Source organism: Tiliqua scincoides, chromosome 1, assembly GCF_035046505.1.
Source record: "Tiliqua scincoides isolate rTilSci1 chromosome 1, rTilSci1.hap2, whole genome shotgun sequence".
NCBI lineage: Eukaryota > Metazoa > Chordata > Lepidosauria > Squamata > Scincidae > Tiliqua > Tiliqua scincoides.
The window spans coordinates 134508015-134522466 of NC_089821.1; the positions used below are offsets into that span (position 1 = coordinate 134508015).

The following is a 14452-nucleotide window of genomic DNA, read 5'->3' on the forward strand; positions in this document are numbered from 1 at the left end:
TCACTTGGTGCAGCCCTCATCCCCTGCACCCACATATTGATGCCACTCAGTTCTATTAATGCAATAAAAAATTGAGACTTCAAAAATATTCTGTTCAATTTAACTTTTGTTTTACAGTGTGCCTCTTCCTCCTTGAATTTATCATCAGACAGTGTCTCAGCACGGACAAGAAGTAGTCAACTCTATGCACAACAGTCTTCTAGTTAGTTACTTTCTTTAAATTTTGCACTTTTAGCAAGAGATAAAGCCATGATTCTTATTCCATCTTGCAAAAGGAGAACCAGGGTAATCACACCTGTTTCCAATTTCCTATTATCTTTCCTTTTCATATCATGTGATTAACTAGTATATTATCTCTGGCGACTATGTACCCAGTTACCAAAGAAAACCAAATTATTTTATTTATGTTATAACATATTTTATTATGTTACTTTATGTTTTATTTTATTATTTTAAAGCATAAATTATTATTTCGTATAAAATCAATTTATTAAAAAAGGCCATCTTCTAATCTATTCACACAATAATTTCCTGCAATTGGTATATAATTAGGCTTGTTAGGCCCATTTCACACCAGGAAATAAATTTCCTTCCTGAGAAAAAGGAAGCAAAACTAATTTTGAGACACTAATTTTATTGTAAGAACAAATTCAATAACACTTCCCTGTCTTCTCAATTACTTATGACCCTGAAAGCTACCAGAGCTGTTGTTGGATATCTTGCTAGCATTTGTTACCATTTAAGCTATAAGTACCATTACAGTTTCTCAGAGCCAAAAGCTCTGAGATAATTTAGAGCTCTTAAATTATTGTTTAGGAACAGATTTTGAGCTAATACCTTAAGGCTGCAATCCTATCCACACTTACTTGGGAGCCTCATTGACTACAGTGGGATTTACAATGAGTAGATATGGATAGGATTGGGCTCCCAAAAAACTGACTGGGCAAACTTTGCCTCTTTCTTGCTTCCCATTTTTTATTTCTTTTGCTGCTGTCTCCTTGGCTATAACAGGATCCCATTTTACTCCCTCAAAGTGGGAATTGGGACCCCTCCTCCACACATACATATATAAAAATAGAGCTATCAAACAGGTATGGGATAAAGTATGTCATGTATGTGTGAACAAAAGACCTTAGGAATACCACATTTACTTCTCATGTTTTATCTGTTGGAGGATTTCTCACAGGCTTATGCAACATTTTAAAATACAGTAATTTGACCACTACGTCATTAATAATGATGAAGAAAAGTTACTCCAAAAGCAGACTCTATTTAGAAAGACTGTTACTCTGTGGTCACAGGGGATTAGCCAAGCAAAAGCCAGTCCAGTCTGATTAAAACAGCAAAATGGCAAGTTTTGGCAAGCTAAACAAAGTCAGGGAAAGGCACTCAGGTAGGCATAGATACAATAATTTATAAGTGTGAGTCTACACATGTAAGGCTGCAATCCTAGCCACACTTTCCTGAGAGTAAGCCCCATTGAACAAAATAGGACTTACTTCTGAGTAGACCTGGTTAGATTGTGCCCTAAATCACCTAATTTATGCAAACATTTCTGCTATGCCTGTTTTGCAGAATCCTCCCTCCCTCTTTCCCCCTAATCCTTTCAGCAGCTGCTTATCCCTTGAAGTTTTGTACATAAGAGAATGAAGAATCAGGCTCCATGCTAGCATTTTCTTTTATTGAGAGAAATTTACAGTTGATACCATAAATAAGTTAGGAAAATTGGAGTAGTCTCATATGATATCTCATGGATATGGTCAGAGAACAATCAATAGAGCACAGGATTTCAATAAACTTTACTGTTGTGCTAGCTATGGTAATTATTTGCCATGTGAGGTAATCTTTAGTGACCCTCTGGATTTTTATCTCTCACACTTGTACTACAGTTTCTTCTGCCATAACCATTTACCATTTCCTCATTTGAAGGGGTTTAGAAAAACTTTCCCTGCTCTTTCAGAAATTTTTTTTTTAAGTTATTTGTAACCAGTGTGCTGCAGTCTAAGAACAGAGCATAAGAACATGTTTGCCTATAACCAAATTGGTTTGTAAGTAAATCAAAGGGTGGCTATGTTGATTTCATCTTGGGATTTGTAATGGAAATAGGAAAGATACCTCGAGGAGGTGTGGTGTGGTGTCAGTAGTGCCCCCTTTAAGGGTTAAGACCTGGGATTTCAGCAGAGAGTGTGCTGCACAGCTGCAGCCACTAGAGGCAGTGAGGTCTCTAGGGCAGTGATTTTCAACCTTTTTCGGCTCACTGACGAGGGACTAAAATTGTCAAGGCACACCATCAGTTTTTTGATAATGGACAAGGCACACCATGGTGGGGAGCTCAAATCCCCCAAAGGCCCTATTAATAAATGACCGTACCCCAAACTCCTGTCGCACACCAGTGTGCCACGACACAGTGGTTGAAAATGGCTGCTCTAGGAATATAAGCAGCACCTGCAGGAAGGAAAAGAGGTGTGGGTAGTAGAAGGAGGAACGCTTGAGATTGGCTTGATGGAACTTCCAATGGACTGACTCAAGGACAGAGGGGTGAATGGACTTTGGAGACTGCTGGAGACTGGTGTGTGGCTGCCTTGCCCAAGACCTGCTGAGCACCAAGGTGCTGCTGTAGTGGCTGGAGGAGCTGCTGGCAGGAGGGGAAAGGAAGAAGGACCTCTACAGGTTGAACAGGTGAGCTACTCTGGTGGTGGGGTCCAGCAGTGCTGCAGGGTGTGAAATAGGGCTATTGTTGAGGAATACGGGAACTGATTAACTTAAAGTGAGCTCCTTAGGTGGAGCTTGGCCTCAGAATCTGGCAAAACAGGACTCATTGTCTTTTCATGGCTTTCTATCAATCATGAGATTAAATATTGACACGTCATTTCCCCGCCCAGGGCGTGCATACCTGATAAAATATCCAGACCAAGCCTCCAGACCAAACTTTCAAACGGTGAGAGATCGCAAATGTTTGGAAGTCATTCAGATTTTTTTTTTCATAGACACCTTTATAAACCTACAAAAATCTGTACTGTAGTGTTGCCTGCAATATGTGCTGCACTAATTTTAGCAGTGAGGATCAGGATATGGAAATATGGATTTTGCCACCATGCAGCAAATATCTATGTCCCTTATTACCTATTGCAGCTCTCATTCCAGTCACGGTGGTTTCCTTGATATTGCTGGTGCTTGGTGTGGCAGGCAATGTTTTAACAGTGTTGTTGACAGCTCGTGTTCGAGAACTACGCAATACCATCAGTCTGTACCTTGGAAGTCTGGCTGTTGCTGACCTGCTTTTGCTACTTCTCGGACTGCCAATTGACTTGTACCGGTTGTGGAGGTCCCGGCCATGGGTGCTGGGTGTACTAGTGTGCCGGGTGTGGCACTGGTCGGGTGAAGCATGTGCCTACTGTTCTATCCTGCACCTGACAGCACTGACAGTGGAAAGATATCTTGCCATTTGCTCTCCCCTGCGTGCCAAAGTGCTCGTTACTCGATGTCGAGTAAAAGTATTGCTTGCAGTAATCTGGACAGTGGCACTGCTCTCAGCTTCACCCTTCTTCTTCCTGGTGAGTGTTCAACAGCCTGCCAATATCTCCACTGATGATGACTTCAGCCGTGAATGTGTCCCTACGCCACATGCTGAGCAGTCAGGGATGCTGAGGAACATGCTGTGGGTCACAACAAGCTACTTTTTACTGCCCGTCTTCTGTCTTTACATCCTCTATGGCTTAATAGTCAGAGAACTTTTACGTGGCAGTGCAGCAAAGCTGGGTGTGGCATCTCACCGGGGACACCGACAGACAGTACGTATGCTTGGTGAGTGAACCTGATCAGAACATAATCTGTTTGTTAAGAATAGTATTTTGGCATGGGTGGGACCTTGGGGTTGGGTAGGTTGGGGTTAAGGACCAGAAGCCTTGAACTTAAAGTGAAATGACTTATAAACCATTTTAATAAAAAATGGACTAAGGTGGAGACAGGGACTGTAAAGAATGGCATGTAGTTCTGAATGCATATAAGACAGTATGCCCCTCCTTGCGGGGGCAGCCATTCTTGATGCAAGTTGAGAACTTGATGTCAGGCAGCAAATTGGGGGAAGTGGTGAGTTGGCAGGAGGTACGAGTCCATCTGGCGCCTCCCCAACTTGTCACCTCTTCTTGCCCCATAATATGCAGCAGGAAGATGGGGAAGGCTTACCTCTCTGTCCACTATCGCAATCTCTACCTTCTCATGCAGCATTACCACAACTGTCTCCTTTTCTTCCTGTAATGGTTAGCACAGAGAATGCTGAGAGCCCAGTATTCCCTCTGTGGCCATTAGAGGGAGCAATGGAAGTGGTGCTGGAAAGAGGAGGATTGGGAGGCTTACTTCTCAGCATTCACTACCATTGCCACTGCTGCTGCCTCCCTCTAATGGCCAGCAGAGGGAATGGTGGGAGTCCAGCATTTCCTCCATAGCCATTAGAAGTTGATGGGCAGCAGTGGTGGTGGGGCTGGACACCAAAAAGAGGATGGGGAGGGCTTGTCTCTCCATGGAGTCCAGTGTTGCCTCCTAACAGCCATTGAAGGGAATGCTGGGAGTCTAGCATTTCCTCTGCAGCCATTAAAGGGTAATTGTGGTGGCTGACTCTTCCCTCACCCCACCCACTTGATTTACCTCTCTCCTTCAGTGTCCAGTGCAGTCACTGCTGCTGCCACTTCTTCTAAAGGCCACCGAGGGAGTACTGGGTCCCAGCATTTCCTCCATTGGCCATTAGAGGAGGAGGCAGCTGTAGTGGCAGCACTGGACACTGAAGGAGAGAAGTAAGCCACATCTTCCTCTTGGTTTCCAGCATTGGCACTTCTTTTTTTCTCCAATAGTACTGCACTCATTACAGGAGGTGGTGGCACTGAACACTGAGGGAAAGAAGTAAGTCGAGCAGGCTGAGGTTAAGGATCAATCTCCCTGTTATTCCAATTAATGACAACATCAGCAACAGTGCCAACATTGACTAACAAAAAATGATGTCCCTTTATGAGCCCAGACAATGGGAATGTACAAACAACACATCATAGAAATTATGATGGGTACCCCCTGTAACAGGTATTTCAGACATGTTATTCCAAAAACTGGCAATATCTGAAGAGGTAGGAAGAGGGTTGGAAAAGGTGCTTTCATCATAAGGTATTTAATTTATCTGTCCCACTAGTTGTAAGCGCATATTAGTTTTACATAGTGATTATTGGGAAATGTTAGGTCCAAATGAATTCCAGTGGCATATCTGTATTCATGATATTCTATATTTTTTTCCTTCTTGCAGTTTTTCTGGTACTGGCTTTTGTCATTTGCTGGCTGCCTTTCCATATAGGCAGGATCGTCTACATCAATGTGAAGGATTCCAGAATGATGTACATATCTCAATATTTCAATGTTTTTGCAATGCAGCTTTTCTACTTAAATGCTTGTATCAATCCAATTCTATACAACCTCAGATCAAAGAAATATAGGGCAGCGGCTTTTGCATTACTAGTGAACAGATCTGGAAAACAACCTTCTAGAATGTCCAGAACCACTACTAGCTATAGAGAAACTAGCATTAATAACACTGGCATACTTACAGGGGATCAGGAGGAAGAAGTGCCCTTGAGTTGCAAACGAGTGGGGGCACCACCACGCTGCCATCCACTATCCCACAAAAGCAAAAACAAGTGAAAAACGGGGTACAGCTCAGAACAGCCGTCCAGTTTTTTAAAGTTGTTTTTCAAAGCTAAAAGCAGCTCTGAGCACCACCCACTTTTGCTCTGACAAACGAGCTAATAAAAGTGCCAGTCTGAATGGCCACCCTGGCTTTTTTGCTTGCTTTCCAAAATGAAAGAATCTGGTGGCCTTAGTGCTGCCCACTTCTTTTGCTTTGAAAATAAAGTGCAAAAAGCAGGCCACTTGGAGCAGTCATTTTTTTGACGATTTTCAGACTGAAAGATGCAGGCAGCACTCAGAGCTGCCACCCACTTCTTTTGCCAGAAGTAATTGCAGTGACATCATTACGTCACAATTACTTCCAGGTCAGATGGGCGTGGCGTTTATGTTCCTGGACCCAGGCAGTGCATGAGCCAGGAACACACTGATTAATAATTAGACCAATATAGCATTACCACTGTGTGCATCTGTTACTTAACAAACTATGATGTCCCACATGATTTGGCATCAAAACCCCTTGTGCAAAATAAGATTGTATTAGGACTGGCAAAAGAAGATCACGTTTTCTGTGCCTTTCCACTGCTCTTCTTTGTGTACATATATCGTATGGTTTTGTATGTGTAGTCTTTTGTTCTTGTATTTGCCTGCCAGCAGGACTACTATCTGAACCTGAATGCTTCTAAACCACACAGCCTTTAGTCAAACAATTAGTGTGGTACTCACTCATCCCAAATGTAGTTCCATTATTTATGGGAGTATTGTAATTGCTCATTTATTAGCAGAATGCATCCGATGCAAAGTTCATCTTTTATACTGTTGTATAGATACAACAAAGTACAAACATCAAGTATAGATACAACAAAGTAGAAACATCAAGTATTATAGAAACAATGATAATGACTCTAACGGTTATCAAACAAGTGCTCAAAATAAGTTTGCCTTTTCTAAAATGTTGTGACACCATATTATATTTATTAGAACAAAAGCTGTGGAAATAGTGTAAGGGCTGTACTTTAATATTCATTGGGGAGAAAATCCATGTACCTTCCACAGAATTATATACTTCACTAATAAAACCCATTTCAGTTTGGTGGTGTATCTCTAACTTCTATTCTAAGTACCTCAAAGGCACTCTGAAAAGATTTGAAGGTGCAGGCTTATAGAAGCCTACATTTAAAGATATGTTTAGGCATTTCTGATAGTCATACACTGGTACGGTCCTTTTCTTATGAAAACAGATTTTCTATTATCTGTGTAGCATAGTGTTGTATGTGTGAATCATTATTCTTACTTAGTGTTATGCTATGGATGTAAAATTAAGATTATTTTATGGTCTCCACTGAGGAAGAGCTAGTCACTCAATATGTGTTATTGTGTCAGTGTAGTCAGCATGTTGTGAAACTTGGTTATGTTTGGCAATTCCAAATATGCTTTGAGCCAAACTGAGTAGATTGGAGGCACTGTAGAAGTAAGGAGCTAGATAGGGTTTACTGTCAATTCAAAAGATAAACAAGAGGACAGAAGGACTAAACTTCAGTTTCAGTGGTTCTGGGGTGGGGCAGTTTTTCTTCCGGGGAAGTACCTCACCTTGGTTGAAAGGCAGGGTCTACAAACAAGAATGACATTCAGGAGAATTTTATCTCCTTTGCTTCCAGACCAACTCTGCCTGGTTAGAGGTGACAATGTTCTGGTATCACTCATGCCTGAATCACACAACATTTAAATTTTACTTTACCTATTTATTTTTTAAAAAGAGACAAGGACAATCAAACACAGGAAGGGGACAAGAGACAAGAGACAATCAAACACAGGAAGGGGACAAGAGACAAGAGACAATCAAACACAGGAAGGGGCTGTGGCTTTGTTGTGTTCCAGCCCTTAATAAAAGTCCCGTCTTCTCTGTCTTGCGTGACTTCCCCCTTTCCCTTGCAGGGAATTGGCACTGAAAGAAAGGAGGCTGGGGAGAACTGTTGTTTGCTCCACTTCTTTGGGCGTTGTAGAGGTAGCCAATAATCACAATTCACAGCCCAATCTTTTGCTGCCTGGAGTGCAGGGCTGCCACAGCGTCAAAAATTACTGCCGCTGCATCCTGAGTACTGACCGAGCAGTGCTGGCGGTATCTCAGGAGAAGGGGACTTTCATCCCCTTCCTCCCCCCCCCAAGAAGACCCACAATGGGGCTACTTGATTCTACAGCAAACCTTGGGTGGATCCAACACAGAGGCTCAGTATCTGGTGGAGCAGAGCTCCAATGGTCCTGCCTCCCTCCCATCTCGCTCCCTCCCCTGGCATGCCTCCTCTCTGCCCTCACCCTGCCTGCCTGGAACGTCTACCCCTGCTGACCTCCTCCATGCCCCCACCTACCTCTCTGCCACCCACCGGTCTGTATGACTGCCAAGTGGTGGAGCACCAGTGATCAACAGGTGGTAGTCCAGCACCAGCCAGAGCTGAGCTAGCACCAGTGCTCCACTGGCACTAGGGCCTTGCAAACGTGCTTTAGGGCATGTCTGCGACAGTGCGTGCCAGCGGCAAGCCAGTGCACACTGTTTAGGATTGGTCCCTCAGTCTCCAGTGAAAAACATTTTTGGCCCCCCAGCAAGGGTGGACCAGTGTATTGCATCCAGTTCTGGTCACCACATCTCCTAAGGGATATCATGGAAATGGAAAAGGTGCAAAAAAAAAAAAACTGACTAAAATGATTACTGGGCTGGGGCACATCCCTTATGGGGAAAAGCTACAGTGTTTGGGGCTCTTCAGTCTAGAACAGGGGTGTCCAAAGTTTTTGGCAGGAGGACCACATCATCTCTCTGACACTGTGCTGGGGGCTGGGGAAAGAAATAATTTACATTTAAAATTTGAATAAATTTATATAAGTTTACATAAATTAATATACTAGAGGTAGAACTTATATGAATGAATGAAGGTCTTGCAATAGCTCAAGGCCTATAAAAGGCATTGCACAAAGCAAGGCTGGCCTTTTCTTTGCTGCCACTACTGCATCACAGATGTGAAACAGCAAGCGGTGGAGGGAGCTCACAGCTTACGGGAGAGGTCAAACAGTCACCCTCACGCTGAGAGCAGTTGCATTGGGCCAGTGCGGGCTCTAGCAAGTTTTTGGGGGGCCAGAGGCTCATTGGAGGCTGGGGTCTCCCTGAGGACTGCATTGGGAGTCCTTGAGGGCCACAAGGGGGTCTAGAAAAAAAGGTGCCTGAGGGGGGTCATAATTGAGACATACAAATTATGCAGGGGATAGAATGGATAGAGAGATACTCTTTTCCCTCCCACACAACACCAGAACCAGGGGACATCCACTAAAATTGAGTGTTGGGAGAGTTCGGACAGACAAAAGAAAATATTTCTTTACTCAGTGTGTAGTTTGTCTGTGGAACTCCTTGCCACAGGATGTGATGACATCTGGCCTGGATGCCTTTAAAAGGGGATTGGACAAATTTTGGAAGGGAAAGTCTAACATGGGTTATAAGCCATGATGTGTATGTACAACCTACTGATGTTAGAAGTAAGTTACATAAAGGGGCTGGGGATAAGAATAGGCCCTCAGTTTGGCTGTACTTGTACTTGTCGTAAGAGGCGACTAAACAGCCACCAGGTAGATGGGACTCGTTAGCCTGGGAAGGCAGCTCATCTGAGAGAAGGAAAACTCTGATCCCAAACCTCCACTGCCTTGTGGCTACATCCAGTTATGGAAAAGGCTTCAGGAGTCAACCTCGAGGCAAAATCCGGAGCCGGAGTCCCTGAGGCAGTTCATGGCTGAACACAGTCACGTTCTGGCAACTCCTGCGATGCTGCTGGAACCAACCGTATTGGCCTCTGCCTTTCCATTGGACCATTTCAGCGACATGGAGAGGGGGGATTTGCTGCATGGGAAGCAGTCTATCCTCCATATCTGCTTTACCCAGGCTTCGCGCACTGGAGAGGACACTCTGTTGCAGAACCACCATTCAGAGCACGATACCATAGTCTTCCGAGACTGAAGGATGCCAACAACATAGATTGCCAGATGCAAGTGATGGCACCAGGGTGTAGATATCTTGTTGTGTGCTCCCTGAGCATTTGGTGTACCACTGTGAAAAACAGGATTAGAGTGGCCTGATCCAGCAGGCCTGTTCTTATGGATAAAAATATGCAAAATAGGCCCCTTTCCTGCCACCAGTAATTTCTCCCAGCATCCCTCCTCTGGTCAGATTTGCTTGTGATGGTGATTGCTCTCCTCAATCACAGTTTAAGTACAGCTCATGGTTCATCAGCTTCCACATCTTCCTTTGTTTTGAAGTTCATATCCCCAAAGGTTCCTCTGTTTTCCTTTTCTCTTGCACTGTTACTGGCAACATGTGGCTCCTACATGCTTTCTCCGCTTGGCCCTTCACAGTTGATGGGCAAGTTAGGAGCAGCTTGACTCGAGTTGAGTCATGAGTCTCCACCCCCCTGAAACTCAAGTAGAAAATGAATCCTAATGCGCAAACTTTCCAAGTCACCCAGAGGGGTTTCACAACTCAAAGATTCAAGTCATGAGTCTTTTTGATACACGTATCTATCTTGGAGGGAAAATGGAGCTGCTGCCTGGCTGTGTGTGTGTGTGTGTTCTCTTTAAACAATCTCCTGCTGCCCCGTCCCATATGAAACAGGGCAGGAGGGGGTGGGATGAACTGCATGAGAGTGGGGCAGAAGAAGCAAGAGGGAAGAGGGTCATGTGCAGTACCTGGGAGGCTTACAATAAGACCCAATACTTTGTAGCTGTACTCAGAAGTAGTCCTATTGCAAGGCTTCCTCCCCCCAAGTAGCCTCACTGCCCCCTTCCTTTCCCCCAGGGCTTCTCCAGCCAATTCCAAGGCAAGTACCCCCTTTGGCTGCTCCTCCTGCCCTCCCTCATTCAAAGAAACAAATCAGACTTCCCATCCTTCGTCCAATGACCATTGGTTCCTTCAGAGATGGGCAAGAGATCCCGCTCCCATGCAAAAGCAAAAGGAGTAAACCTTCCCTGCCTCATGACTGGAACCTCCCTGCTGCTCGCCTGGTCTGAACAATGGCCCCACAAGGTTTTTCACACTGCAAAAAAAGTAAGTAAGCACACCCAGACTCAAGTCTGCATGAGTGGGGACTGAGTGCCAAGTCAGTGGTCTCAGACTTGAGGCAATTCCTGAGTCATCGGTGCAGCTAATTTGAGTGCACGAGTCAGCGAAAAATGCTGATTTTTTTTTTCATGACTCAGACTCAAGTCACCTGACTTGAGTTCCCATCCCAGCACAGAATCAAAGCAGGCGTGTATGGTGACTCCCTCTCCTAAGCAAGCTGTCTCCCTTTTTCTGTAAAGTGGCACAGAGTTGGAGTGTGACATGAGACAAACAAGACTACTGAAGCCTACCACTTTAGGAATTAGTGAGAAAGATGGTAACTCGAAATCCTTTTTCGATTGCACAAGCAGCTCTTTCTTTCTCTGTCCTTACCACACCACCAAGAGTCCAGTGGTAGCATTCCTGTGCAGGTGCTACAGCATATGCTGGACACAGATTCAACAGTTTTATGGTGTGTGCTAGGATGCATGCTCCAGGGGCAAGAGTTTCCCCTTCCCAATCTTTTCTTAGAACAAAAACAATACATATTTTATGGAGGATTTGTACCAATGTATAAGCAACATTCCAACAAGTATGGGCAGTATTCCCCTCCTTTTCTAAAAATGGGCCCTCCTGTCCATGAATCCATTGAGGAACACAACACATGAAGAATTCCAGATACAATTCTGACAAAAGTTGAAACTTGTCTTTTAATTTCCAGATCAAAACAGTTTAGATCTATATGGTCACTTCTCCTCAGATGTTCCTTAAGAAAACCTGCTCTCAAGCCCAGGAGTTCTTGAGGAAACAATGTCTGGGTTTCTACTGTCTAACACTTAATTCTCTCTTTAAGAGACCAAACCCATACAATTGTATTTTGACGTTTTTATGATGGTGAAGTGACATTTAATTTATTTACAGCCCAATCACATCCTATTCCCCCACTGATATAACAATACCAAAATGGTTACTACTGCATCCTGTGGGGGGCTGGGAGGAGTTGCTGAGCTCTACTGGGGGGGGGGGGAAGCTTCTGTAGGAAACTACTTGGAGGAAACTACTTGGATCTGCAGTAGCAAAGTTGCTGGCGCAAGTCTGTGTGGACCCAGACAGTAGGATCCTGTCAAGCAAGGAGGCTTGGAAAGGGCCTAGGAGAGGGGGGTAAAGGGGTAATTTGTACCCAGGCCCAGGGTCAAAAAGGGGGCCCAGGAGCCAAAAGAGGGGGCCCAGAAATTTCCTGGGATCTTACATTTTCCTATCTACTCAGACTTGTTATCCTGCACAGGATGCTGGGGATTCTACTACAAGCTTGCAGCTGCAGCTACTGCAACTATTGGCAAGCCATATATGCTGGGTCAAGGAATGTATACATGACAACATAGTGTCAAATCTGGGACGAAACTGGACTGCTACAGTAATAATAATAATAATAATAATAATAATAATAATAATAATAATAATAACAACAACAACAACAACAACAACAACAACAACAACAGGTATTTCTATACCGCCTTTCTTGGTCTTTATTTAAGACGGTTTACATAGGCAGGCTTTATTTAAATCCCTTATTAAATAGGGATTTTTACAATTGAAAGAAGGTTCTTTCTTTCAAGAACCACTACATTCAGGTGTTTCATTCCGATCTGGCTTCACACTCTGGCCTCCATCCTCCCATGCTCAGAGCAGATGGAATAGCTCGGCTTCAGCTTGTCAGCTGTTTCAAGGTCGCACGGTGCCGGTGGCCTCGAACTGGCGACCTTGTGGATGTTATCTTCAGGCAGAGGGTGGCTCTACCCTCTAGACCAGACCTCCTGCCCTCCTACAGTAGCTCTTTGACTTGTGAATCTGCTTACCATGAAGGAGTGTTGAGGAGCTCAGGACACAGCTGCAGGGCTACAGCTGCTGCAGAAGCAAATTTTTGCACTCACAGGACTCTTTCCATTCTACTGTGAGCCAAAATATAATGATACTTTCTGCATGATTTTCTATATTTAAAAGATTTTAGAGAGGAGTGTGTTTGTTTTTCCATATTACTGTATCAAGCTGCCAGTGCCACATGGGTGGGTAGACCTGGGTTCTAAAGACTTTTCCAGCTCCTTGCCACAGGAGGTGGTCGCAGAGCCTCTGAGAGGAATTTTATCAGGGGGTACAAAGTTTATTTCGGGCCCCTTTGCAAAGGGGGAGGGGTGAAACAGTGGGGGAGGTTGGTAATGGGGGGCAGAAGAGGGACAGGGAGAGGCAAAACAGGGTGGGGGGAGGGTGGAGACAGCTGGAAAAGTCACACTTCTTTGACACTGTGTTAAGGACTGTTATGTATGCATTCCTCAGTCTAGCATATATAGCTTACAAGTAGCTGCAGTCACACACTCATGGTAGTGTCCACACGCTTGTGGTAGTGTCTGTCCCCAGCATCCCATGTGGGCAACAAGTCTGAGTAGATAGGAAAATGTAAGATCCCAGGAAATTTCTGGGGCCCCTCCTTTGGCTCCTGGGTCCCCTTTTTGACCCTGGGCCCAGGTACAAATTACCCCCTTTACCCCCCTCTCCTAGGCCCTGGGTGGTAGTGATGGCACATAATGGCCTAGATCAGTGGTTCTCAAACCCAGAGGCTGTGGGCATTCCCAGCGGTCTCCCGGGCAAGGGTCTCTAAGCTCTGGGACCCTGAGGTCTGGGACACCTGAAGTGCCTTTTATTGTAAATTTTGGTGTATTGTTAGAGAGTCAGTGTGCCTGCTGACTCTCAGTCAGAGAAGGGTCTGATAGTTACCACCTGTGGCCTCGGAAGCCAAACCAGCCCTTCAAGTCTGATTGGATCCCTTTATTTGCAGATAAACTGCAAAAGGCTCTGGCTTGCCAGAGGCACAAACCAAAGGACAAGAGCCAAAGGGTTCTTGACCCATGGCTCTGTGCCCAGGGGCCCATCCCCAGAAGACTGATCTGCCTCTTCTTGTTTCACATCTTGCTTCACATCTGAAGCAACAGTGGCAGCAAAGGAAATGCTGGCCTTGCTTTGCACAAGGCCTTTTATCAGCCTTGAGCTATTGCAGGACTTTCATTCATTCATATAAGTTCCATCTCTAATATATTCATTTATGTAAATTTATTCAAAGTTTAAAATGTAAATTAATTATTTTTTTTCACTGGCCCCCAACACACTGTCAGAGAGATGATGTGGCCTTCCTGCCAAAAAGTTTGGACACCCCTGGCTTAGACCTTTAAAGCCCTATATGGCTCAGGGCCAGGATATCTGAGGAAGTAACTACTTCCATATAATCTGGCTCCTCTTCTCAGATCATGGGAGAAGGCCCTTTTACTAGTGCCACTGCCTAGAGAGGTGCAGGGGATGACAAGAAACAGGGCTTTCTCAGTACTGGCACCAACTTTCTGGAACTCCCTCCCTCTTGAGCTACAAAATGCTCCCTCCTTACAGACCTTTTGGCAAGGCCTGGAGACTTTTCTTTTATTCAGACAAGCCTTCTGAGTTTTGGCCTTTTTAATGAACATCCAGCTTTTACAGGCTTGTCCTTTTTAGATGTTGCTGCTGCTCTTCTGTTGTAAATTATGTTTTACAGTTGTTTTAAAGTTTGTTTTAATGTTTTGTTGATTTTTATGATTGTTTTTAACTATGATTTTATTTTTTGTACCTGCTCTTTTGTAAGCCACCTTGAGTCCTCTCGGGGTATAAATGCTGTAAATAAATAAATAAAATATTGTACTG

The 14452-nt window shown here is 44.4% G+C and overlaps 1 protein-coding gene across 1 annotated transcript; it reads left to right on the forward strand.

Moving 5' to 3' along the window:
* Positions 1 to 3035: 3035 nt before the first annotated feature.
* On the forward strand, positions 3036 to 5679 carry MLNR (motilin receptor). Its single transcript, XM_066622194.1, has 2 exons — positions 3036 to 3804; positions 5288 to 5679. The coding sequence occupies exons 1-2, from the start codon at positions 3036 to 3038 to the stop codon at positions 5677 to 5679; spliced, it is 1161 nt and encodes a 386-aa protein (XP_066478291.1).
* Positions 5680 to 14452: the final 8773 nt, after the last annotated feature.

What these genes read in the sequence shown, in the direction of transcription:
- MLNR (XM_066622194.1), top strand. Translation starts at nt 3,036, where the DNA reads ATGTGCTGCACTAATTTTAGCAGTGAGGATCAGGATATGGAAATATGG. An exon ending in ACAGACAGTACGTATGCTTG is followed by an intron (nt 3,805 to 5,287) that starts GTGAGTGAACCT and finishes TCCTTCTTGCAG; the next exon opens with TTTTTCTGGTACTGGCTTTT.